General features: G+C 42.3%; 1 protein-coding gene across 1 annotated transcript in view; it reads right to left on the bottom strand.

The window, feature by feature from the left end:
- The window catches only part of dnah6 (dynein, axonemal, heavy chain 6), a 203,204-nt gene that overhangs the window by 14,257 nt on the left and 161,186 nt on the right, over positions 1-27,761 (bottom strand). The window contains exons 67-72 of the mRNA XM_087237125.1: positions 24,373-24,533; positions 22,518-22,606; positions 21,735-21,881; positions 16,079-16,217; positions 15,546-15,665; positions 8,040-8,161 (exon numbers count right to left, since the gene is read on the bottom strand). Of these exons, the coding sequence (XP_087093251.1) occupies positions 8,040-8,161; positions 15,546-15,665; positions 16,079-16,217; positions 21,735-21,881; positions 22,518-22,606; positions 24,373-24,533 (778 nt within the window). The remainder of the gene's footprint in view (positions 1-8,039; positions 8,162-15,545; positions 15,666-16,078; positions 16,218-21,734; positions 21,882-22,517; positions 22,607-24,372; positions 24,534-27,761) is intronic.

Below are 27,761 nucleotides of genomic sequence, written 5' to 3'. Positions count from 1 at the left end.
GGTTCCTCCTGCTGATCTACAGCAATTTCGAGAGAACGATTTCATCCCGGTCCAGAGCGAGTCCACGCAGCGGCAGACGGTCGAGCTGGGTATCTCCCTTGCCTGGCGTCCCTTTGGGTCCGGTCCTCCAAGAGCGGTGCGTATTGTTGCAAATCCTAAAAGAGCAACACAGTCGTGCAGCACGTCCTTTTCAGGATGGCGCTCCGACTGTGCGTTTCTGGTTGCGGGGGTTTCCTGGCTCCGGATGATGGACACGATCACTGCATTACATATTTGGGGGTCCAGCATGTTAATGTGGTGCTCGGGGGCGGTTCATTTCGTCACTGCGATGCCATGACCGTTGCGCAGTTGAGATCGCGGTTAGCTTTCGTAAGAGAGCGAGCCACCCCAGTTGCCTCCTGCTCTGCAGCGGGCGCTCGGGCAGATCTGAGGGCTTCAGCGAGAGACAATCCGCCGCCCACGGGCTCGCGGACCTCTCGCTCCTCCAAGCGCTCCATCCAAGCTTCGGGTACTGAGAGTGATCCGTCTAATCAGATGGTAGCTCTCACGCTCGCTGACATTGGAGATCAGATGTCCTCCGCGGCATCGGAGGGTGGGCTTTCATTGTCTGACGATGATCCGGACCCGCTCGCCCCCTCTGGGTAAGCGAGCGCCGTCAAAACGGATCCTTAAGCGGACATGTTGGCCGTGCTTTCTCGGGCTGCTTCGGCCGTCGGGTTGGAGATGGTTTATCCCCCAGCCCTGCGGCCGGACCGACTAGATGGGTGTTACGTAGAGGATCAGAAGGCGAAGCCTTCGAAGCCTCTTGTCCCCTTCTTCCCGGAAGTGCACAGTAGGCTCACGCAGTCCTGGAGGGCACCTTTCTCTGCCCGCGCTGCGTCCGCCTCCGCCCTCACCACCCTGGATGGTGGAGCTGCCAGGGGGTATGAGGCGATCCCGCAGGTGGAGCGCGCCATTGCGGTCAATCTCTGTCCGCGTGGCTCCCCCGCTTTGCGTGGTCCGCCCCGTCTCCCGTCCAAAGCCTGTAAGTTTTCTGCCTCCCTCGGAGCTAGAGCTTACAAGGCTGCGGGCCAGGCAGCTTCCGCCTTGCATTCGATGGCCACCTACCAGCGCTACCAAGCGCAGGCGCTGGCCGAGCTGCACGAGGGTGGGTCTAACCCAGGCTTGTTACACGAGCTGCGTACGGCGACCGACTATGCTCTCCGGACCACTAAGTCCACCGCCTGCGCACTGGGGAGGACGATGTCCACACTTGTGGTCCAGGAACGCCACCTCTGGCTAAACCTGGCAGATATGCGCGATGTCGACAAAGTTAGCTTTCTTGACGCGCCCATATCCCAGGCTGGCCTGTTCGGCGACACCGTCGGTGAATTCACCCAGGAGTTCAAGGCGGTGAGCGAGCAGTCGGATGCGATGGGCAAAGTCATCTATCGGCGGGGCCGTAAGCCCGCTCCATCCCCGGCCGAGCCATCCACCTCCGCTGTTCCTCGCCGAGGGCGCCCGCCAACGGCCGATGCCCCGCCTCCGGCGAAGCGAGCGCGTCGAGCACGCCGAAAGCCGATAGCCCCTCCTGCCCAGGGCGCCGCTAAGTCCGGTAAACGGACCGCGCAGCGTCCCTGAGACAGGCCATCCGGAGAAGAGGAGACTTGCTCTTTCCCCGCTGTAGGGCGGGGCCCAAAATCCAACGGTACTTTTCAGTGCCACCAAAGTTTCGATCAAAGAGCATTTTCTCCCTTCCCCGGATGTGACAGCTCAAGCCCCGCCAGTCTGGGACGCGCTGCCTCTCAGCTCGCAGGGCTTGCATGCTCCGCCAGCGGCTCTCGGGCGCTGGGGGGACGGTCTCCCTTCTCCCAGCCCCCAAGCCCCCTCTCAGGAGTCAGGGTGCGGAGCCAGAGCGAGACGCTCTCCTCCAGCTCTTCTGTGGGACCCTCGCGCTCCCCGGATCAGCACACCCGCTCCTCGCTGCCCCTCTGCGGGTACGTCAACGATTGCTGCGATGACGTCATTAGCGAGGGCTCTGCCGGCCTGGTTAGCGCGGGCCAGCCCCTCGCGGTGGCTCATACGCACGATCAGACTCGGCTACGAACTACAGTTCTCCAAACGGCCTCCCAGGTTTACGGGCGTGTATTTCACCAGGGTCAATCCCCTGTCCGCCCCTGTCTTGCGAGAGGAGATTGCTGCCCTCCTGGCGAAGGGTGCAATCGAGCCGGTACCTCCAGCCGAGATGGAGAGTGGGTTTTACAGCCCGTACTTCATCGTACCCAAAAAGAGCGGTGGGTCATGGCCAATCCTAGATCTGCGCGTTTTGAATCGCTGCCTTCACAAGCTGTCGTTCAGAATGCTTACGCAGAGGCGCATCCTCCGATGCGTTCGTCCTCAGGATTGGTTTGCAGCTATAGACCTGAAGGACGCGTATTTTCATGTCTCCATCTTTCCACGCCACCGTCAGTTTCTGCGGTTTGCGTTCGAAGGTCGAGCATGGCAGTACAAGGTCCTCCCCTTCGGGCTCTCTCTGTCTCCGCGGGTCTTCACCAAACTCGCGAAGGGTGCCCTAGCGCCTCTGCGGCTTGCGGGCATCCGCGTACTCAATTATCTCGACGACTGGCTGATTTTAGCCCACTCTCGGGAGCAATTGACTGCGCACAGAGACGAGGTGCTCCGGCATCTCCGCCTATTGGGGTTGCAGGTCAACTGGGAAAAGAGCAAACTCGCCCCGGTGCAGAGGATCTCTTTTCTCGGGATGGAGCTGGACTCGGTCACCATGGTAGCGCGCCTCTCCGGAGAGCGCGCTCGCCTGCTGCTGAACTGTCTGAGGGAGCTCGACAGCAAGTTAGTGGTCCCACTGAAATATTTTCAGAGGCTCCTGGGGCATATGGCTTCCGCTGCGGCCGTCACGCCGCTCGGATTGCTCCATATGAGACCACTTCAGCACTGGCTTCAAGATCAAGTTCCGAGACGCGCATGGCATGCGGGCACACACCGAGTCTCTGTTACTGCGCTGTGTCGCCGCACCCTCAGCCCCTGGAACGACCCCTCGTTCCTGCAGGCCGGTGTGCCTCTGGGACAGGCGTCCAGTCATGTTGTTGTTTCGACAGATGCTTCCAGCACAGGCTGGGGAGCCGTGTGTTGCGGGCATGCAGCTGCGGGCCTGTGGTTAGGTGCCCAGCTGCATTGGCACATTAATCGCCTAGAGCTGTTGGCAGTGTTCCTTGCTCTCCGCCGTTTTTCTCCGCGGCGTATATCAACCGCATGGGGGGTATGCGCTCTCGCCGCATGTCTCAGCTCGCCCGCCGTCTGCTCCTCTGGAGTCACCCGCGGCTGAAGTCGCTGCGCGCCATTCACATCCCAGGTATGCTCAACCGTGCAGCCGATGTGCTCTCACGGCAGCAGATTCACTCTGGAAAATGGAGACTCCACCCCAAGTCTGTCCAGCTGATATGGGCGCGATTCGGGGAGGCCCAGATCGATCTGTTTGCTTCCCCCGAGAACGCTCATTGCCAGTTGTTTTATTCCCTGACCGAGGGCTCTCTCGGCACGGATGCACTGGCCCACAGCTGGCCTCGGGGCGTACGCAAGTATGCGTTTCCCCCAGTGAGCCTGATCGCGCAGTTAATGTGCAAGGTCAGGGAGGACGAGGAGCAGGTTTTGTTAGTTGCGCCCCTCTGGCCCAACCGAACCTGGATATCAGAGCTCTCCCTCCTCGCGACGGCCCTCCCTTGGCAGATCCCTTTGAGAGAGGACCTACTTTCTCAGGGACAAGGCACCATCTGGCACCCTCGTCCCGATCTCTGGAACCTCCACGTGTGGTCCATAGACGCGAGGAAGACTTAGGTAACCTGCCGCCCGCGGTGGTTGATACCATCACTCAGGCTAGAGCCCCCTCCACGAGGCGCGCCTACGCCCTGAAGTGGAGTCTATTCACTGAGTGGTGTGTCTCTCGCAGAGAAGACCCCCGATCTTGCCAGATCAGTGTTGTGCTCTCCGTGGGAAAGCATAACCTCATCATCCGGTTCCTCAGAGGCGCTAGGCGAATTAATCCAACTCGCCCCCCTCTCAAGCCCTCTTGGGATCTCGCCCTCGTTCTCACAAGCCTGCGATTTGATCCCTTCGAGCCACTCGATACAGTATCTTTAACATTTCTGTCCCTGAAGGCAGCTCTGCTGGTCGCGTTGGCCTCCATTAAGAGGGTCGGGGACCTGGAGGCATTTTCGGTCAGTGACTCGTGCCTGGAATTTGGGCCGGGATTTTCTCACGTTATTCTGAGACCCCGTCCGGGTTATGTGCCCAAAGTTCCTACCACCCCCTTTAGAGATCAGGTAGTAACCCTGCAAGCGCTGCCCCCGGAGGAGGCAGACCCAGCCCTGTCCTTACTTTGTCCAGTTCGCACTCTGCGCATTTATGTGGACCGTACTCAGAACTTTAGATCTTCTGAGCAGCTCTTTGTCTGTTATGGCGGACGGCAGCAGGGAAGTGCCGTGTCTAAACAACGTTTATCCCACTGGATTGTGGAGGCCATTTCATGTGCTTATTTGAGCAGAGGCCAGCCGCGCCCCCCAGGAGTGCATGCGCACTCCACTCGGAGCGTTGCATTCTCTTGGGCGTGTGCGCGTGGCGCTTCTTTAACAGACATTTGTAGAGCTGCGGGCTGGGCGACACCCAACACATTTGCAAGATTTTATAATCTGCGAGTGGAGCCGGTTTCCTCAAGGGTGTTAGGTACCTTTGGTGATTGAGGAAACAACTCGGTAGGTGTTGTACACGCTTGCGGTGCCTTTTTTTCCCTAACACGGAGAGATGTGCACCCTCCTGTCTGTCAGTAAAGTTCCCCATTTGGTGAGCCCTGCAGATTCCTCCGAGGCCCCCAGCACTGACTCAGCGGAGGAGTCACTTGCTGGCCCATTACGTAGTAGGTCTGCCCGCTGGTCAGCCCGCGTTTTGGGTATAGGTGCCTGCTATGGCCGATCCCCGCTGGTGATCCCCATATGCTTTTTCCGCCACGGTTAAGTTCCCCCCCTGGGCGGACCCGTGCTTTCCCTATCTGCTAACCACCTTCTTATGCGCACTCCCCCTTCTCAGGGTTAGTCCATATGTAATTCCATTTGTTTCCCCCTATTGGGTGCGGATGGTCTCCGCAGCGTCCTCCCTACTGGGATGGCACGCTTCCCAACGTACTGTCGTGTATTCCTAGAATTATCTAGACGCTAGCGACTCCCAAAAAAGATACCTATTCCGTAAAACTTCTTTTGAAGTAGGATAAGTTAGGGCCAAGGGCACGTTGGAGGACCACGCCTCTCGTGATCTGGGTGCGTCACGCTTGCCTGACCGCTCTCTCATGGTGGGTGTTGGTAAGGTGCAGTCATTATGGCGCTTTCAATGGGCTCCCAATGCGTGGATTTTACAATCAAATCCACTTATAGTGCTGGAGTTCCCCCCGAAGGGGAACGTTCGAGGTTACTAAAGTAACCCTTCGTTCCCCGAGGAGGGGAACGGAAGCACTATACTCCGTCGCCATAATGACTGTCCCTTAGCTGTTAAAAGTCTCTTCAGCTTAAAAAGGATAGCGTCTGCTGGCGCCAGGTGAGCTTATATACTCAGTTGATTGCTTATGCCGCTCACCTGCGCAGGCTTGCGCTGCCAATTCATTCTTAATTGGCCCGTTCAATACACTTTCAGACGAGTAGCTTCTGAACCGAACCTCCCCAATGCGTGGATTTTACAATCAAATCCACTTATAGTGCTTCCGTTCCCCTCCTCAGGGAACGAAGGGTTACTTTAGTAACCTCGAACGTTCTTGTGCCCCAAGCACAGATCTACCATACTTGAGGAAATTTATCTGCGTTGATCAATGTTTTTACATTAATAAAATAAATGATGTACTGTACTATATGAACATTTTCAGAAGACTCAGACAAACCAATAAATGAATATAGATTACTTAAAACATGTATTTTTGTTGTTTTGGTGAGTGAAAGTCTAGGCTATGTTGACTTGATGGAAGAAAATGATATGAGAAAGCTAGAAACATCTTCATTTGTTTAACAATAATGATCAGAAGTCTTACAAGATTGTAAATGACAGTTTTAACAGTGATAGGTGATACGAGGAGATTGTAGTTTATTAAAACTTGTCTTGAGTGAAGGAGAACCCTAATTGACAGTTTAAATAAAAAAAACTCCAGGTTGCAGTTCCAGTTTGCATACTTGTGCACTACTCTATGTTGTTTTCTCTTTTTAATGCCATGTCATGTTAACCCAAGTTGCTTCAAAATATTCATAAAGTAATCACTTAGGCTGCATTTACACTGCAGATCTTGATGGTCAACTACGATTTTGTGACTGTATCCGATTTTTTTTCTGACCTGCTTACATCGTCTTTTAAAAGTGACTCATATCTGATTGTCAGCATTTACACAGCACACGGCAAAGACGCAATGACTAGGAAAAAAAAAAAAAAAAAAAAGAGCGGGCGATGACTGACAGCTGATAATCAAGGAGTGCTCGTTTCTCCTTTTCTGTATTTAATCTGTTCACTGGCTTTAATTTATTGACAAATAGTTTTTTTTTACTATAGTTTATGACAGAAAAGTTCTCATTTGGCCATCTTCTTTTAATCTTGGACATTTTAAAGCAGTAGGCATCTTAATGTAATGTCCAGGTTGTGATTTATGCACATGATGTATGCAACAGTTTTATATTAGTTCATGGTTACGTGGCGGATGTTACACTCTCGCTCTCTCTCTTGTTAACATGCTTAAATACTTGTGCTATGTGAAAATATAAAAGCATATTTAGTCCTCGTGTGGGGCGCAGTAGGTAGTGCAGTCGCCTCACAGCAAGAAGGTCACTGGGTCGAACCTTGGCTCAGTTGGCATTTCAGTAAGGAGTTTGCATGTTCTCCCTGCGTTCGCGTGGGTTTTCTCCGGGTGCTCCGGTTTCCCCCACAGTCCAAAGACATGCTGCAGGTGAATTGGGTAGGCTAAATTGTCCGTAGTGTATGAATGTATGAGGGTGACAGGCCGGCCGGAATGTGTAAAAAAAAAGTCGTTATCATATGGACGAGTCTAAATGGAGGACTTGTTCCAAAGAGCAGACCCGGCAACCATACGGGACTAAGGCCAAAGAAGAAGAAGAAGAAGATTTAGTCCTCGTGTATGAGATTTAAGGTTTGGGACTCTGCTGAAGTCTGTTCTGAAATGAAAGCGTCAGACTTGATGTCATTCGCTATGGTTTTTAATGATGTGCGACTGCCTACTACTGCCGACTACCTGCTTATACTGCTGACAAGAGGGCACAGATCTGAATTATATTCGATAAATTTCCACTGAAACTGATTTGAGTAAATCAGAATTTGTGATTTTTTCCTGCTTACACGTACATGGGCCATATCTGATCTGTGCCATATGGGAGAAAAAAAATCGGAATTAAGTCACTTGAACAGTGCAGTGTAAATGCGGCCTTAGTCAGTCAGTCAGTCAATCAATCTTAAAATGTTGACATGAACAAACCTCATTGGTTCTTGCACACCATGCAACCATGCTGGAGCTTCAATGACCAAATGTGAATGCAATGTAAACATTTTTCAATGACCAAGGTTGCTGATCAATGTAAATGAATTCTGTTCGTGATATAAAGTGATCTGTGTGTCTGTTTTGAATGTCTGGATTAAATTGCTCAGTTTATACAAATGTATCTTCAATATGGAGGTTTTGTGTAAACAGACTGCCAATGGAGTGAAAAAAAACATTTTATTTTTGATTAAAATCCCTTAATTAAAAAATGCTCTGATTATTACATTTCTTATGTGTTTGGAAAAAAAATGTTGTAGTAACTAAATGATGAAAGGATTTTAATTTTGGGGTGAACTAAAGCTTAAGTTAATGACAAATGTGTAATAACATTTTAACCATGAAGCAGAAGATGAGACACAATCAGACTCTGATACTGGGTGACAAAATAACATTATAAAACTCATACACTAGATGAGTGCATGTATAGAGCAAATCTGTCGATCTGTATGCAGTTAGAAAAAGTGAAACTTACCTGGAAGGCCAGGTTAGCATTTTCATGCATTCCGAAGACCTCTGGATCATCAATCAGAGGCAGATCCTCAATATATTGTTTGTACTCTGTCAAGCTGTCCGAATCAGGAGCAAAGTAGATCCCTGTATAAAAGGAAAGAGCACCTTCTTATTTCAAGGTGAAGTGGGTAATGACCTAGGGGCACTAAAATGAAGTGTGTAATGAAGTGTAGTGACATTAAACAAAATCAATCAGGCATGTGATCAGCCAAGGACAAAAAAGAAGGATAACCAGCTGACATGTCTGATAACCCCCCTCCAGATACAAATAAACAGAAAAAGTAAGGAAATTTCACACAGTTTTTACATCTAAACTCTTCATATACAGTCTATATACAGTGCAGTATATGAAAATTGTAAATCATAAAACTAAAACTAAATAACTAATTTACAACACTGACACTTGACCACACTATTTTCACACAATTTCAAATGTTTTGTATTTTAATAGTAATCTTTAATAGTTTAAAGTAACTTTTAAACCAATAGGTCTGTACAACTGTGCAAAAGTACCTTAAAATGATGTTAAATTTAATCACAAATTGCAGCATGTCTCTACATCAGTCTCAGGAGAGTTTGCGCCACTGACTCGTGCAGTGCTGTTGTTTCAGCAACAACCCATGTGTAAAGAAAGTATTTGAAAACACAGGGCTTTGCAGTTTAGTTTAACTCTTTACTCCGTGATAAATAAACTACTATTTAGTCAGTCGTTTTAAATGTTTCATGTCATTAAATCATTCAACTTAATTGCCACTTCACAATTTCAGTTTATAGTAGGCTTGCTGCTGTAATTAAGGTTACATGGTGCTCGACTACAAAACAAAGTTGCTTTATGTGTGTTTTTGACACTTCTAAAACATAAAAATATCAAAATATGTTTGCAGACATTTAAGAAACATGCCAAGTGAACATTCTTGTTTATCTGAAAAACAATGCTAAAGTCAGTTATTCCTTCTTTGAAAATGTGTTTTCTGTGCCGGGAAGTTGTCTTTGTTTTGGTTGTTTTAACTCGCTTAATGCGAGTTCAGCCAATTGTATTTCACCATCCAGGGTTGCCTAGATGGAAAACAGTGTATTTCATTCATTCATTTAGGATGCTCTCAAAGCATGCGTCCATGACTGAAATGCGACCTCGGGTGGACAGTAGCAGACTCCGAAATGAGATGAAGATTCAGAGTTACACATGAGCTTATTAATTAGCAAATAATATTAATATTACCAGCGTAAACATTATGTGAGCAGGTTACATTGCAACCCCGTGTCCTAACAACATGCTACGAGACGAGATTTGAGGTGATAAGCAATTGGGCGGTTAGCACCAGACGAAACATGAAAAATTTAAATAAAGCCATTCAGAAGCAGAATATGCACTCACAAAATGGCAAGGTTTTAATCTAATTAATACATATTAAACCTCTTTAACATTAGTAAATGTGCATGCTAAATCACTGATATGTGTTTTATTTTTGAAGTTTATTTATCAGTTCTGAAGCTCAATTTCAAACTGTTTATTTTATTTTTTAGATCTGAGGTGAACTATCTGCAGCTGCTTTCAGTAGTATGGCAATAAATGTCATGTAAAATGGCATTCAAGCTTACATTTAAACACTGAATAAAGCACATGAGGTGTACCCGAGGTGATAACAAATTATCCTGTTGTTCAGCGGTAAGAAATAGAAGCCGTTTCTAATATATCAACTCAAGGTGTTGGTTTGAACAAAAACTCTTTTTATATGGAAAATATTCCTTTTATCGTGTATTGTTGCTTTAGAACAGGGGTCACCAATCTCTGTCCTGTCCCTCCAGGGTTTAGCTCCAACTTGCCTCAACACACCTGCCTGGGTGTTTCAAGTATACCTAGTAAGACATTGATTAGCTTGTTCAGGTGTGTTTGATTAGGGTTGGAGCTAAAATCTGCAGAACACCGGCCCTCCAGGAACAAGTTTGGTGACCCCTGCTTTAGAACATGGTTTAAATCAGCCTTTAGGCTCCTTTGTCAGAGTCGCTCCTCAATCTTGCAACTTGTGCTTGCGATCGTTTTGATCCAGGAATGTAATACCTAGTTCAACCACTGGGTGTCAAACTTACATACTGCACCTATAAAGAAAGTGAACTTCAGTGGATCACATGGAATGTTTTGACAAAGTTTTTGGTTCCTTATATGGTCTTTAAATGTCTCCTGATGTTTGCTGTATGCGCAAGATGAGAAAGCTCTTGGATTTCATCTAAAAGATCTTAATTTGTGTTCCAAACAAAGAACAAGGGTCTCGGGAGATTGGATCAAGATGAGAGTGAGTAATTAATAACAAAAAAGAGTAAATGAGCCATGTTAGGGAATAATAAAATATACTTCCTATCTGCATGTGCTTGCCAGTCATGTACATTTATTAACTTTATCATGTAGGATGCATAATTTGAACAGCCCATTACCCTGCATATTGATAGCTGTTCCACTTTAAAGTGCACATTATAGAACTACTTTTACAATTTCATTGTATTATATGCACAGTGCATCCAACAGTTAAGAAAATAGGAAAATCAGTAATGGCTGGGAGGTACAATCAATCCCTGGTGTTATGCTGTGCATTCCCAAACACAATGTATGCGAAAGAAGTCTGGTTGTATGAAAATCGTCACAGCAACAGCCCCTATCCCAAATAACAGGGTCAAAAAACGTTTAAAAAAGTTAAATCTGTATTTAAATGGAAATGTCACATCGCTGATCATTTTAAAGTTATCTTTAGGCTAGTTCACACCAACACCAACAAACAGGTCTGTCTGAGTTTGTTGGATCACAGTGTTAGACCTGTCAGTATATGTTTCCATTGGTCAGAGTTTGTTTTCATCTGACTGAACATGTTCAATTGGCATTTGTTGGGTCGTGGAACATCTGAGCAGTGACTTCCAGCAAACGTAATCTGAGCAGGGGCTGCTTATAGATGTAAAACATAAAGGAGAGATCGCACCAATGCTCTCTGAAACGATTCACTCTCACACACTCTCATACAAGTTTTAATAGTGTTCTTTGAAAGTGTTTTGGACAATGTGTGATAATACATTCATTCATTCATTCATTTTCTTTTCGGCTTACAGCGGAATGAACCGCCGACTTATCCAGAATATGTTTTATGCAGTGGATGCCCTTCCAGCTGGAACCCAACACTGAAAAACCCATGCACTTTTATTCACACACATACACTACAAACAATTTAGCTTACCCAATTCACCTACAGCGCATGTCTATGGACTGTGGGGGAACCGGAGCATCCAGAGGAAACCCACTCGAACACAGGGAGAACATGCAAACTCTACACAGAAATGCCAACTGACTCAGCCGAGGCTCAAACCAAATGCAAAATAAAGAAAGCATAAAGACTGAGTCTTCTTAAATTTGTGAACCATCACAAAAATTATTATTTATGTTTGATGCGGTTATTACTTTGGTTTTATTATTGTGCTATTTAAGTGAAACATATTCATGTAGGCCTCATAATTGTGTTCATTTTTTTCTCTCACAGACATGCTGCAAGTAAATTATGCTCTGTTGTTTAAACTATGCTGCTATTTGCATGTTAAATTAAACCTCATCAAATAAGTGGTATTTTCAATAGGTCAAAGACAGTTGTAGATATTAATTTAAATCAATTTAAATATAGATTTGTTCATATTTGCCAGTTCAAGCACAGAGGTCATGTTTTAGTGTTTTCCACAAACACTTCAATATAAAACTATCAATCATTCATCTGCCTAGTGTGCTAATGAATGCACTTGCAGTCTCTGTTCTCTGCATTAATAAATGTATAATCTGTTCCAGCCAACTCTTCCTGTAAGTCTGTGATTAGAAATGAAAATGTATAGTGAAAAGGAAAGTTATTTAAAGTCTTATATTCTGTAAATAACTAAAAAGGCAGAAAGATACATTAATGATGGCTGGATTTTGGCTTATTTTAAGTAAAAAATATCAATAAATAAAATAAATGATAAAAAAAAAATATATATTTAAGTCATTATATATATATATATATATATATATATATATATATATATATATATATATATATATATATATATATATATATATATATATATATACACACATACATACACACACTGGCCACTTTATTAGGTACACCTTACAAGTACTGGGTCGGACCCCCTTTTGCCTTCAGAGCTGCCTTAATCCTTCTTGACATAGATTCAATAGGGTACTAAAAATATTCTTAGAGAGTTTGGTCAATATCGAGATGATAGCATGACACAGTTGCTGCAGATTTGTTGACCACATTTACATTTACATTTACATTTAGTCATTTAGCAGACGCTTTTATCCAAAGCGACTTACAAATGAGGACAAGGAAGCAATTTACACAACTAAGAGCAACAATGAATAAGTACTAAAGGCAAGTTTCAGGTCTGTAAAGTCTAAGAAGGGAAGTGTTAGTAGTTTTTTTTTTTTTTTTTTTTTTTTTTTTTGTACAATTAGTGTGATATTCAAAGAGGCAATTGCAGCTTAGGAAGTGAAGTGGAGACTAAATAGTTGAGTTTTTAGTCGTTTCTTGAAAATAGCGAGTGACTCTGCTGTTCTGATGCAGTTAGGGAGTTCATTCCACCAACTGGGCAGATTGAGCGTGAGCGTTCGCGAAAGTGATTTTTTCCCTCTTTGGGATGGAACCACGAGGCGACGTTCATTCACAGAACGCAAGTTTCTGGAGGGCACATAGATCTGCAGAAGTGAGTGCAGATAAGAAGGTGCTAGGCCAGAAGTCACTTTGTAGGCAAACATCAGAGTTTTGAATTTGATGCGAGCAGCAACTGGCAGCCAGTGCAAACGGACTAGCAGCGGAGTGACATGTGCTCGTTTAGGTTCATTGAAGACAACTCGTGCTGCTGCATTCTGGAGCAGTTGAAGAGGCTTGATAGAGTTAGCTGGAAGCCCAGCTAGTAGAGAGTTGCAGTAATCCAGTTTGGAGAGAACAAGAGCTTGAACAAGGAGTTGAGCTGCATGTTCAGATAAGAAGGGTCGGATCTTTCTGATGTTATAGAGTGCAAATCTGCACGATCGAGCAGTTCTAGAAATGTGGTCAGAGAAGTTTAGTTGGTCATCAATCGTTACTCCAAGGCTTTTCACCATTTTGGATGCAGTAATGGTTGCCCCATCCATCTGGATTGAAAAGTTATGGTGTAGAGTCGGGTTGGCAGAAACTACAAGCATTTCCGTTTTTGCGAGGTTCAGCTGAAGATGATGATCTTTCATCCAGTGTGAAATATCCAACAGGCAGGCTGAGATACGAGCTGGAACCGAGGGATCACATCTGTGATACGAATTTTCCATTCCACCACATCATAAAAGGTGTTTTATTGAATTGAGATCTAGTGACTGTGGAGGCCATTTGAGTACAGTGAACTCATTGTCATGTTCAAGAAACCAGTCTAAGATCATTCACGCTTTATAATATGGTGCGTTATCCTGCTGGAAGCAACCATCAGAAGATGGGTACACTGTGGTCATAAAGGGATGGACATGGTCAGCAACAATTGGTACTAATAAGCTCAAAGTGTGCCATGAAAATATCCCCCACAACATTACACCACCACCGCAAGCCTGAACCATTGATACAAGGCAGGATGGATCCACGCTTTCATGTTGCTGATGCCAAATTCTGACCCTAGCACCTGAATGTCCCAGCAGAAATCAAGAGTCATCAGACCAGGCGACATTTTTCCAATCTTCTATTGTGCAATTTTTGTGAGCCTGTGTAAATTGTAAACTCAGTCTCTTGTTCTTAGCTGACAGGAGTGGCATTCAGTGTGGTCTTCTGCTGCTGTAGCCCATCTGCCTCAAGGTTCGATGTGTTGTGCATTCAGAGAACCTGTTTTGCCTACCTTGGTTGTAACTTTCTATCAGCTGGAACCAGTCTGGCCATTTTACTCTGACCTTTGGCATAAACAAACACAGAACTGCCGCTCACTGAACATTTTCTCTTTTTTTCGAACCATTCTCTATAAAGCCTAGAGATTGTTGTGTATGAATATCTTAGTACAACAGCAGTTTCTGATATACTCAGACCAGCCCTGTGAGGCACCAACAACCATACCTTGTTCAAAGTCACTTAAATCACCTTTCTTCCACATTCTAATGCTCGGTTTGAACTGCAGCAGATTGTCTTGACCTTAGCCCCTTTCACACATACAGACCTTTCCGGAAAATTGCCGGCAATTTTCCGGAAAGGTTGTATGTGTGAACAGGTCCTTTTTGAAAATACCGGTAAATTCGTTCTGGCTATTTTCCGGAAAGGGAAGTTGTAACATTACCGGCAATTTGCTGGAATGCTGCGCTGTGTGAATGCAGATGGAAGATTGCCGTAATAAGCGCGTGCACGTCTAGAACGTGCTGACGTGAAACGTCTGCTTAAGCCAATCACAACAGTCAGACGCTTTTACGTCCGCGCGGTTTGTGAGAATAAAAGCCTTTGAATATTTTTCCAGACACATTTAGCTGCTAGAAGATAGTCAGGTCACGTTTATATGTTCTTCTTAATGCCAACTGTGTAAATAATCATCGATGAGATGCTTATGATAAGCCGTTGTTTGTTTACCTTCAAGCTTTGCGCTCACAGCCTGTGAGCGCCTGCACACGCACATATTATGAACATCTCGACATGCGAAAGTGATCCTGCGAAAGTTGTTCACAATATTGATCATCCACAGAGTTTGTAATTTAGTCAAATGTTTACAAATACAAGCGCAGCCGTTTAAAGCTCATTTGTGGTGAATGATGTCAGAATTTACCGGTATTTTGGAATGGATGTGTGAATGCTCTTTTCCGGAAAATTTCCGTAACGTCCTCGCCTGTGTGAACAGCGCTTTTTTGAATATACCGGTAAAGTCGTTCCAGAAATTTTCCGGATATTTACCGGTATCACTGTGTGAAAGGGGCTCATGTCTACATGCCTAAATGCACTCAGTTGCTGCCATGTGATTGGCTGATTAGAAATTTGCATTAATGAGCAGTTGGACAGGTGTACCTAATGAAGTGTATTATTGCATATTAAGACCCCCTGGACAAGGTAAAAACAGTTAGGGTACCCCCTCCCTTATTTAAAAAAAGTATTTCACTAAAAGTATATAATTTTTTTCCATCATTGTAGTGTACATATACACAAAAAAGAGATTTTCAAATGTGTTATGATATTCAGAGAGCACTTAATATCAGGAATTACTCAAAAAACTACCAGGCTATTTAAAAGTATCTAAAAAAAATTAGTTTTAACAAAGACATTTAAGGAATTACATGTACAGTACTGTATTTACTGTACTGTAATACTGTATGAATTCTCTGCACAGTACAATCAGAACAGCAGAAGTATTTCCCATTGGAAAAATGCACACTCACTCCATCTATAATTTACATGTCTCTTAATATTCTACAGAACTGTACATAACACAAGTATGTACTGTATGTGTGTACCTGATTTAGAGTAGGTATAGCCTTCCTCTAATGTGGCCAGAGAGAAGAAACTCTTGAGTATGGTGCGCAAGCATCGCTGATCCCAGGCATCTGTCACCCTGCCTCCATACGTAATCTCACCTACAGAGACGATAAAACACATTCACATAAACATTTCTGCTCAATGCATGACTGACTGACACCTTGCCAAAAATTAATGAGACAGTTTGACTTTCTGTGAAGCTTCCTTAATGAGTCTTTCCCAAAGCCTTTCATTTACTGGAACATTCCCTGCACAAACCAGATGCTGCAAATTTAATAACATTTATTGTCACCAGCTGATGGTCTGTGAAATGAAGTCTACTTAGAGCATTGCATTCATTTATAACATTTAAAAATATTATGGAAATTCAAAAATGTTACATAAACAGTCTCATTCAATCTATTTATACTCATACACTGAAATGTATGCAAGTACAATGGACACAATAATAATAGAGGTAAATATCAATGAGTGATGCTATACTTCTACAATAAACACTCGAATACTGTACCTGTGATGTATGTAAGAGCATCCCAAGGTATATGTCCTGTCTGGCAGTAGAGGTTTAGGTTGAGCAGAGCACACTCTCTGTCGCTGTCATTGAATTCGTAACCGATGTTCCAGCCCAGAGGACCAAACTTCTTCCGCTCCTGTACATACATCAATGCAAACAGAAATAAAAGCGAAGGATTTAGAAGCAGTGATAATTTTAAAGCTGCCCTTGAACCTCTGCATATTTCAAAATATTTGCATTAGACTGATTTAAAGTATTTCTTTTCAAATAAATGAAAGATCTTGAGAAGCTGAGAGTAATGACTGCTAACAATTTGCACTTGCAATCATGGGAATGAAAACAATTATTAAAAACTGAAATAAATATTCTGTATACTGTATTGCATTTTTAAGGTATCTACATTTGAAGTCAAATATTTGCATATAGCTTGCAGTGCATGCTAAATTATTTTACCAAAATAAGACAAGCTATTTTTATTATTTAGTACTGACTGGAACAAGACATTTTACATAACAAAAACAGTTATTTACAGTGCTCAGCATAATTGAGTACACCCCATTTTGAAAATGAATAATTTTTCCATTTCTCAGTGAATATAGGCAATGTATTTTGGTGCATTTAAACAAAACAGATTTATTAAACTCCTTGAGTCATTTCATTGCTTTTACACATAACTAATGTTTCAGATTTATATACATTGCATACATTACATTACATACAATTTTTATGTTTGTATTGTTTGTGTTTTTACCAAAATCTGGTTCAATTCCATGTCATCAGCTCCTTTAGATGTATTATTCTTAAGAAAAAAGGCATGACATGTTCAATACTTATTTTCCCAGCTGTATGTGTTAAATAGTGCCATAATAAACATCTTTCATTTAAAAAAAATGGTACAATGCTGTACCAAAGAAGGTACAAACCCTTGTCACTGAGGCAGTCCCTTCTTAGTGAACAGAATTGTACCTTAAGACAAACAAACACATTTGTACAATACAGTTTGTACCTTTAAGAACATGATTTGTACCACGGGAAAGCAAAATGTACCTTTGGTTTTTAAAACCTGCAGATACAATATTGTACCTTCACTAAAAGGTACAAATCTGAACCATGAAGATACCATTACAATGATGAGACACTTTGTACCTTAACAGTGTCTAATGTGTCCCTTCAAGAACTATTTAAAGGCATTTTGTCAATTTTTCATTCATTCATTCATTCATTTTCTTGTCGGCTTAGTCCCTTTATTAATATGGGGTCGCCACAGCGGAATGAACTGCCAAATTATCCAGCAAGGTTTTACGCAGCAGATGCCCTTCCAGCCGCAACCCATTTCTGGGAAACATCCACACACACACACACATTCACACACACTCTCATACACTACGGACAATTTAGCCTACCCAATTCACCTGTTCCACATGTCTTTGGACTGTGGGGGAAACCGGAGCACCCGGAGGAAACCCACGCAAAGGCAGGGAGAACATGCAAACTCCACACATTAATGCCAACTGAGCCAAGGTTTGAACCAGCAACCCAGCAACCTTCTTGCTGTGAGGCGACAGCACTACCTACTGCGCCACTGCCTCGCCCATTTTGTCAATTTATTTTCAGTAATTATAAAACAAATACATTTTTAAACAATGTTTTTTTTTCCCAGAGATGGGTTGCAGCTGGTAGGGCATCTGCTGCGTAAAACGTGTGCTAGATAAGTTGGCGGCTCCTTCCGCTGTGGCGACCCCTGATTAATAAAGGGACTAAGTCGAAAAGAAAATGAATGAACTGTTGTTTTAAGTTTATATTTTGTGTAAATGCACCTTTTCCATTTACAATAAAGAATACTTTAACATAAATCAAAAGATCTATTTTTTGCTAAACATTTCACAACACTTTTCACAAAAATGGTACAGAAACACATTCTCGCATGTACAATTTAAAATATTTTTTCCTCCGATTTTCACACAATAGCTTTGTAAGTTTATTTAATTTTAAAATAAAAATAGAATTATGTAAAAGTATTGTAACGAGATATGCACATTTTTTGATTAGTTTTACAATACTAGAATGTCTGCATGAACACTGCATATGCAGTACTTTTGCCAGCTCATGTGCGTTGTGGGGAAAGCAAACGCCTGTCACGCTGCAGACAAGGATGGCTCTCTTTTCACAGTTTTATTCAAAGCAAAGTCACTAATCAAAGTTGGGAATCAAAGAGATGGTATTAATGCTGTAGCGAACTTCTTTAACAGCACAGTAAGTTTAAACATCTGATGTTATCGATCTCACATGTAGTTCGCTCGTAGGAACATCAGCAGGTGAGTATACAGACACACAGTTCATCTAGTAGATAGCAGTTCTTCTGGTAAACACTACATAAGTTTAAGCATTCTTCTTAATCGGTGTGAAGGATCAGAAAGCATGTAATGAACATCCGTGGATGAGTATACAAGCACACAGTTCATCAGATAGATAGCAGATCTTCTTAGTAAACACCAGATAAGAATATTTGCTTCCCTTGATCAGTGTGAAGGACTCGAAGACACATAAGGAACATCCATGGAAGAAGAGGAGAAAACGAAGGAGTGAAGAAGAGGACAACCATCCGACTTCAATACCGGCCGATGACTGAGAGGAGAAGGTAGAAGGTAGGCAACAGGTGCAAGTAATTTAAATGCTGGTAAGAGTTCACGAGATTAGATGGAGGTGGTTTGTGAGGGAGAGCGATGATTGGGTGAGCAGGAACGAGTCGGGGATGTGACAAAGCCAAAAGGTGCAGATATCAATAATGAAAATGCATTTATTAGAAAATGCTTACCAAATGTTTATTAAAAAATGCCTTAAATGTTTAGTTTACAATACCTATAGTTTTGTTTTACCAATTCATTTTGTTTTATAGAACTTAATAGTTAATGTTTATGAGTTTTTTAAACACATGCTTTTAAATGATGATTCATGTTTTAATATGGAAATAATTCATGAAATCACTTTGCCTTTCCAGTAATATTTATTTTTATAGGTATTATAATAAAGAAAGTGTTGTCCAACACTTGAACTGGATGTACCTTTTACAGGTATTTTCTGTACCATATACAGTACAACTTTTACAAATGTACAAAACTGTTCCTTAAAGAACATTATTTGTACCACCATGTATCTTGTTACCACGACTGGGGTGGAGTGACAGGAGACAACAGGAGGTAAGATCCAATATGCAGTTTATTCAAAGTCAGGCAAGCAGTGGTCATCAGGTGCAAACAGGTATCTATAGACAGTCCAGAATCGTAGTCGATATAAACAGGCAGAAGGTCGAAAGGCAGGCGGCTAAACAGGATAACTGGGATACAAGGCTAGGGTCTAAACACAGAGAAACAAGACAGGGAAACGCGTTGTAATGTTACACAGGAAAAACAAGACTCGGCAAACTGGTAGCGTCAGAGAGTGGCTTATGAATGGGATGAAATCAGTCTGTGAACAAGGTCCAGCTGGTGATGCAATCAGGAAAGATGAATGGACAGGCGTGCGTGTTTGGGAGCAGTGCATGTATGAAAATGTAGTCCTGGGAAATGCGGAAATGTAGTCATGAGAGTTCGTGTGAGAACCAGCGATCCTCTGGGAAGCGATCGCTGGTTGTGTGACAGAGCCCCCCCTCTAGGAGTGAATTCCAGACACTCCACTACTGTTCAGGCGGGAGGCGGAGCAAAGGCGGAACAGGGGGAGGGATGGAGGGCCAGGACCATGCAGCTGGGGCGTACCTGGGGCGTGGAGCTGCGGAGGGCCTGGAGACTGGCGCTGCGGAAGACCCGGAGAGTGGAGCTGCAGTGGTCCTGGATCGTGTGGCAGCGAAGGACCTGGAGTACTGCGAGGAGCCGGCAGGGTTGGAGGCTTGTAGGGAGCCGGCAGGGCGAGGAGTCTGGGTGACGCCGGCTGGGTGAGCTGTCTGGATGGCGCCGACAGGACGAGGAGTCTGGAGGGCGCCGACAGGGCGAGGAGCTGTGGCCGTTCGGGAAGCTCAGGCGGCGGCGGACACTCAGGAAGCTCAGGCGGCGACCACTCGGGAAGCTCAGGCGGCGGCGGCCGTTCGGGAAGCGCTGGTTGCGGCGTCGGCTCTGGCTGAGGCGCTGGCTGCGGCGTCGGCTCTGACTGAGGCGTTGGCTGCGGCGTCGGCTCTGGTTGAGGCGCTGGCGTCGGTTCTGGCTAAGGCGCTGGCTGCGGCGTCGGCTCTGGCTGAGGCGCTGGCTGCGGCGTCGGCTCTGGCTGAGGCGCTGGCAGCTCTGGCGGTGGCAGCTCTGGCGGTGGCAGTGACTCTGGCAGCTCTAGAGGATCTGGCAGCACTGGACGATCTGGCAGCACTGGAGGATCTGGCAGCACTGGAGGATCTGGCAGCTCTGGAGGGTCTGGCAGCTCTGGAGATGGCCTTTCAGGAGCAGGAACAGACTTTGAACTGGAAGCCATCTTGTGAGCTGGCTGACTGGGAGCGGCCATCTTGTGAGCTGGCTGTGGACAATGGGTTGCAAGCCCCGTAGCCAGCGGGTCTTGCTCTCTACAGCCCCCCCCCCCAAAAGATTATTTGGATTTTCGTCCCCCTCGCCAACGGTGAAGGAGGATCCACTCATTTGGAGAGCCAGATCAATAAATTGTGCTAACGTCCAGTGGGGATTGTGCAGTGGCATGTAGGAGTACAGTGGTTCAGCAAGTCCTCCGCGAAAGAAAATCATTAAACACAACTCACTCATGGATGTCAGATGTGATAGTTCAATGAATTCCTCCACGTACTCCTCAATTGACCGGGCATCCTGACGGAGGCGCATGATTTGAATACCCGCTGGATCCATGTTCTGGCCGAGTCTTCTGTTACCACGACTGGGGTGGAGTGACAGGAGACAACAGGAGGTAAGATCCAATATGCAGTTTATTCAAAGTCAGGCAAGCAGTGGTCATCAGGTGCAAACAGGTATCTATAGACAGTCCAGAATCGTAGTCGATATAAACAGGCAGAAGGTCGAAAGGCAGGCGGCTAAACAGGATAACTGGGATACAAGGCTAGGGTCTAAACACAGAGAAACAAGACAGGGAAACGCGTTGTAATGTTACACAGGAAAAACAAGACTCGGCAAACTGGTAGCGTCAGAGAGTGGCTTATGAATGGGATGAAATCAGTCTGTGAACAAGGTCCAGCTGGTGATGCAATCAGGAAAGATGAATGGACAGGCGTGCGTGTTTGGGAGCAGTGCATGTATGAAAATGTAGTCCTGGGAAATGCGGAAATGTAGTCATGAGAGTTCGTGTGAGAACCAGCGATCCTCTGGGAAGCGATCGCTGGTTGTGTCACATACCTTTACCAAGTGTATACTATCAAGAAAAGTGGCTTGCAATTTCTTACATAAAACCAATGACACATAAAAATTAATATTTTAAAAAGTAAACCAAATTTACCATATACATGTAGGTGACCCAAGAGCAAAGTTTCCATCCAGTCATTTTTATTTAATCATAAAAACTGCAACATTGCCTCATACCAGTGCTGCTCTTATTCTATGAAAAACATAAGGCTTCCCAGCAGTCTTTTAAACTTTATAGTCTCCAGAGGCTTCAAACTGAATAGGAAAACCCATTTTTGGCAACACTTTGAAATTTCAACCCTTGAGCACCTGACCTGAATGATGGCGTGGAAGAAGCACACTCCAAAAATGATCTTCCTCCATTTCCTGCCAAGGATGTGTTCCTCAAAGAATGTGCTGCTGATCTCAGTGAAGGCGCGTCTCACATTGGCACGGAGACCCTTTGGGGGCTCGTTCGTAACCTGCCATCACATTAACAAAGGCTCATTAGTTCCCTGGCAACGCAAGCATATTAGCAACAACTGGAGCCAAAGACAAAATACAACTGCTAAAATTCATAAACTAAAGACTCTAAACACATATAGACATGACGCTCTGCTTCCACTATAACAAAACACTGTTGAGGATCTCAGTTCTCACTAGTATTGGTTCCAGAGCTTTGTTTAAACGTGGGGTTTAATTGATAGGGACGTGAGCACAGGGGTGTTGATGTATTAGGTAGAGAGTGAATAAAATATGAAAGCGCTCCTCCTTGTGAAGTGTTATCTTCTTCTTGCAGGAGTGAGTGACTCCCTTAGTGTGACTAAAATTTTAATTTGATATACATGCAGACATATCCTAGTGCTGGGAGGATGAATGACGTGTAAAGGTAAAAATATGTGCATGTCATTAGCATATGGATGCCACTGACGTGTGAAGCTTCGTTCTACATTGATGTATGTGTTCAATCTCCAACAGATAATAAATGGGTATTTGTATGCTTCCTTGAAAAGTCTGTCTTGCGCGTGAGCACCTGTGGCACTTCACGGCTTTTGGATTTAAAAAAATAAAATGTTTATGTATATATGTACTTGAGTAAGTGTTTGTCCTTGTGTTACCTTGACAGAGTTTTGTAACACAGTGACAGGAAAAACATTGGTAGGCATGGAGCTGAGGAACAGTCTGAAGTCCTCGTGGATAACGGTGTCTGTGAAGGTTGTATAAGAACAGGACAACAGAAAACAGGTCAACAAAAATAGCTTGATGATGGCTTCACATGTGCAACACACTCACTGTCTGTAAAAGAAGAGTAGAGCAGGTGCAAAACAGGTGAGATTTCTATAAACAGAACTATCACATTTTCACTGAACCATTCAAACAGACATGCAGACACAAATATAAACATGCAAAAACAGTTCTTTAGAAATCCAGTCATTCAGTTTATATGATTAGCTGGAAGATCATAACAGTCTGACAGTTTCGGATTTAGTCCAAGGTTCTGGGAAATCTGTTGTGTCTACAAATCAAGTCTGTCATATTATTTCCATTTTTTCATGTTTGCCAGTTTTCACTGACTAAATAAAACATTAATACAGATGGATCTGTCACAGATCTATCTTTATTTCATTCTATTTTTATTTTATTTGTTAGATGGGTCTCTTGTCCTCAATTTTCAAAGTATTTCTTATAATTTATTTTTTTCTTCTGAAGAAAGTCTTGTTAGGCTGGAATAAATATGTTTTAAGGTCTTTATAACTATATACGATAATTTATTTATTAAGCATTAGCAAATAGTTCATTCAGTATTTGTTAAGCATTAACTCTACATTAATAGACGTTAGTAAGCAGTTTACAAAATCCAACTACAAATGTTGTATTCTTATACCGACATATACTGTATAATGAGCTTAATTGTATTTTCATACTTTGTTAATGATTATTTTTTCATTACTTAATTACGTATTGCATTGTTTACAAACCAGTTATTTAAGAATAGTTGGTTGTTTTTTAAGATAATTCAGAATGAGTTAGTAAACGATTATTAAACTATTCAAATTAACATTTGTATATCTTTTTATTCAGGCATATACTAATTGTTAATTATGATGTTTATTAATACATCATTAACACAACTTCATCCAGTTTTGTGACCTAAAGAGGACTTTTCATGCTTTATAAATTTCTTATAAATGACAATTAAAAGCTCAGTTATATTTCAAACAGAAACAAGGAAAATAAATGACTTTATTTAATGCTATTTGTTTGAAGATACACAAATGAAACTGTATCAAATAAAAAAAAAATATTGTTGCAATCATATGTAAAATAAAATAACAGTGCAGTTTTAACATTGCTAAATAACTTTGAAGTATTGTATCCTGATGTATTGTTAAATTATTATATTTTTGTTGTTGTTGTTTTATCCAATTTTATTAAATTCTATTTTTTTCTAAATGTATTTTGACACTGCTGTAATTCTGCAGTGTTTAAAGTTGAACATACTTTTTTTTTTTAAATAAAATTGCAAACATGTATTGTTCATTATATACAGAGCCTTTAATTGTCATTTTTAAGGGATTTACAAAGCATAAATAGTCCTAACTTCAGATTAGGTAACAAAACTGCATGAAATTGTAGTTCATTCCGCTGTGGTGACCCCTGATTAATAAAGGGACAAAGCCGAAAAGACAATGAACGAATGAATGAATATAGAACAAATTATTAGATTTAAAAATTTATTGAAAAATATTGTATATTACGCAGCACAGCTGTTTTGTTATTATTACAGCACAACTGTTTTACTCTTAACATTAATAGTAAATAAATACAATTAAATTCCCAAGAGCAGCAAATCAGCATATAAAAACATTCTAAAGGATCTTATCACACTGAAAACTGGACAAATGCTAAAAACCTGTTTTTTTTAGGAACTTGGTGCAAAAAACATAACCTCACTCATACACACAAACTAACCAGGTTCATTGAAGGATTTGATGAGCTCCTCCATTGCCAGCATCCAGGACACAGCAAGGTGACAGTTTTGCAGGAAGATCCAGATGCCATTCTTCAGAGCTTCCTTAATCATCCTCTCTGCTATAGGCCCCTGGCCCTGACCTAGAGATATTGATTTCACCCTGCAATACATGCAAATAATGTTAGTTAATGTTAATTAATGTACTTACAAACATGATCAAGCTATTAGTAAAACATTTGCTACAGTATTTATTCATCTTTGTTAGCGTTAGTTAGCAAGTAAGTTAAATAATATTAGTTCTTGTTAACTCACAGTGCATTAACTAATGTTAACAAGCACAACATTGGATTTTAATAATACATTAGTAAATGTTGAACTATGATTAATAAACATTTTACAAAATTATTAATACTTAGTTAAAGTTAGTACATACATTAACATTGAGTAATGAACCAGTATTCTAAAGTGTTACCAGGACATTAACTATTTTAGATACACCAATGTCTCAAAAGGATAGCTCACCCCATATATATATATTATTTTTTTTATTTTTTTTTTAAAATGGTTTTCTATTAGAAGTGAGTGTTCTGAATGCTGTTTATGTGCCCAGGCACCCGGCGTTCTAACCGTCTGCTGTGCATTGTGTTTTTGACGAAGCACACGGTGCACCTGAAGTTAAAAAAAGTCAACTCTGTGCAGAAAAAGCACCTGATGTCATCAAAGTCCCTTTCAAGGAAAGTCTGTTCACTTGGCCAGATTTGCAACACCCCAGGGCAGTTCATCCAAGACATTAAGATTCAATATATACGGATAATAAATAAATGAAGGAATCCTGAAATCTCTCTCACAATTAAATTACATATTTCAAATCAGCAACAAAATCTGAAGTGACCTGTCCTATTACTGTTGTTGCATAAAAAACAAATTACATTAAAAACATGCAATGTCCAGTTTGCTCCAGCTACTGCACACACACAAATGTTGACTCAACACTAATCTCCTTTATTGGTATTTCATCTCAGTTCCAATGGTAATCAAAGGATGTGTTTTTAAAAAACACTAGAAGAACAGAGAAAAAATACTCAGCAAAGACTGAAGGACGACATTTGAAAGACACAACATGTGATTGGATGTGCTGTGATGTTTTTTTTCTCTCTAAATCAACACTGGCACATGGCTATGGCCAAATGATGTGGCTTGCCGTAACAAACAAACAAATTTGTACAAAGCCCTAACCCAGAGATATGTGTGGCTATAAACACTGGTAATTGTCTATTTTGACCAAAAGGACTTCCTTTGCTGTGGTGGCCATACTGAGCAATGCAATTTACCCAAATCATAATAATGCAAGTGAACCATCTTTGTATATCTACAGTCTTTGACATCATGCACTCTAGCACCAAGAGCATTAATACAGTAGTTGGCTAGTAACATAAAAAAGCACAGCACACTGCTTTTTACGAAAGTAAAAAAAAAAAAAAAACTGTAAGGTTTGACTTGTGTTTTTAGAATTAAAAAGCGCATTCAGTGAGATTGGCCACTTATATAGCACTTAAATCACCACTCATTTGTTCCAAACCTTTCTAAATGCACTTTTTGTTAAACTCAAGAAATAGAAACAGAAACTAGTAGTAACTAAAATGCATAGTAGTGACAGAAAATATAAAAACGTACAGTAAGTCGGTGGCTGCTAGAGGTGCAACAAAAGCTTCTCATGGTTTGGTTCTTTTTTCTGTTTTAGGGGTCACAGTTTCGGTGAGGCTAGATACAGTTTAAGTCGGAATAATTGGGAGGATTTTTCCCCCCAATTTCTGTTTAACGGAGAGAAGATTTTCTCAATATGTTTCTAAACATAATGGTTTAAATAACTATTATCTTTGCCATGATGACAGTAAATAATATTTGATTAGATATTTTTCAAGACACTTCTATACAGCTTAAAGTGACATTTAAAGGCTTAACTAGGTTAATAAGGTTAACTAGGCAGGTTAGGGTAATTGGGCAAGTCATTGTATTATGATGAAAAAAAGTAGCTTAAAGGGTCTAATCATTTTGACCTTAAAACCTGCTTTTATTCTAGCTGAAATTAAACAAATAAGACTTTCTCCAGCAAAAAAAATAAATAAATAAATACCAGGCATACTGTGAAAAGTGCACTGCTCTGTTAAACATCATAAAAAAATTCAAAGAAGGGCTAATAATTCAGACTTCAACTGTAAATATTTCAACTGTAAAGACTTCAAACCTGAATAATATAAAGGAATATATCACTGCAATGTGTATATAACCTTCATGTATTAAACAAAATTAAACAAAGGTTAACCATTGAGCTATTTATTCCAGAGCAGTACTTATTGAACCATAGAGGTTGTACCAAACAATTCAATATTACATTAAGTATTGTGGCATCCCTAGTGGCTACCTGTTGAACATTCTCTAAAATATCTTCTTTTGTGTTTTTTATATAAGAAGAAATGAACTCAATTTATTTGCGTCTCAGACTAAGGGTTTCCTTATTATTTAAATGAGCAATTCATGGGCAGAATAAGCTACAAAGTAGACCATGTTGATATTTGAAGTATGGGTATCCAAATCTAGTACAAGTCCTTGACAGTAGGCGAACCTTTCTAAAATGTGTTTCTTGTGGAATATGGCTAATAAATCAGCTGCTCTCATAGTTGGCAAGGAGAAGTGACCGATAGTGGCATCCAGTCTCAGGTTTACAATTTATAGCAAGACTGAAAGTATTGGGAGGACAGGAAATTGGCAGCAGTGTGAGCTAGAAACAGTGTCTTGAATTTAATTCTATCGTATTCTGGCAGCCGGTAAAATGATCTGAGAAGAGGCGTGATGTGAAAACATTACAGGGAGTTAAAAAGCATTTGAGAGAGAAAATTTAGGACCCGCTCTAGGAATATGGCAGATGTAAAGCAGATGATGGTTGGCAAACAAAAATGGAATTTAGGAAGCCATCAAATCAGCAAAATCTAGATGAAGATCTGAGTAAAGTAGTGGTCAAGTAAGGCCACTGCTATCATAATGCAGTCCCAAAAGAAGTGTGTGTCACCCAGGCTGACACTGAAAGATGATACACACCAGGAGGCAATGACCTCTAAATGAGACAGAGAGAGATTTGCCGATGGATGTCATGGCTGAGAGGAAGAGGAACTTGTCACAATTAAAGCTGAGGTGATCACATTTGATATGTCAACAAGGCACACACACATAGAAGAGGAATGATGTGTACTACTAAATGTCATCAGCATAGAAGTGAAAAAGAATTGCAAAAAAAGGAGAATAGAGGTACAAGCATAGACAGGGCCAGAGTGGGACTCCTTTTCAGACCTGGAGTTTCAAGCCTTAGACCGGCCCACCTCAGTTCACGAAT

The sequence above is a fragment of the Danio rerio genome, chromosome 1 (genome assembly GCF_052040795.2).
Source record: "Danio rerio strain M-AB ecotype USA chromosome 1, GRCz13ab, whole genome shotgun sequence".
In the NCBI taxonomy this organism is placed as follows: Eukaryota; Metazoa; Chordata; class Actinopteri; order Cypriniformes; family Danionidae; genus Danio; species Danio rerio.
The sequence above is the reverse complement of the archived record's forward strand: the minus strand, read 5'-3'. Positions and strand labels throughout refer to the sequence as shown.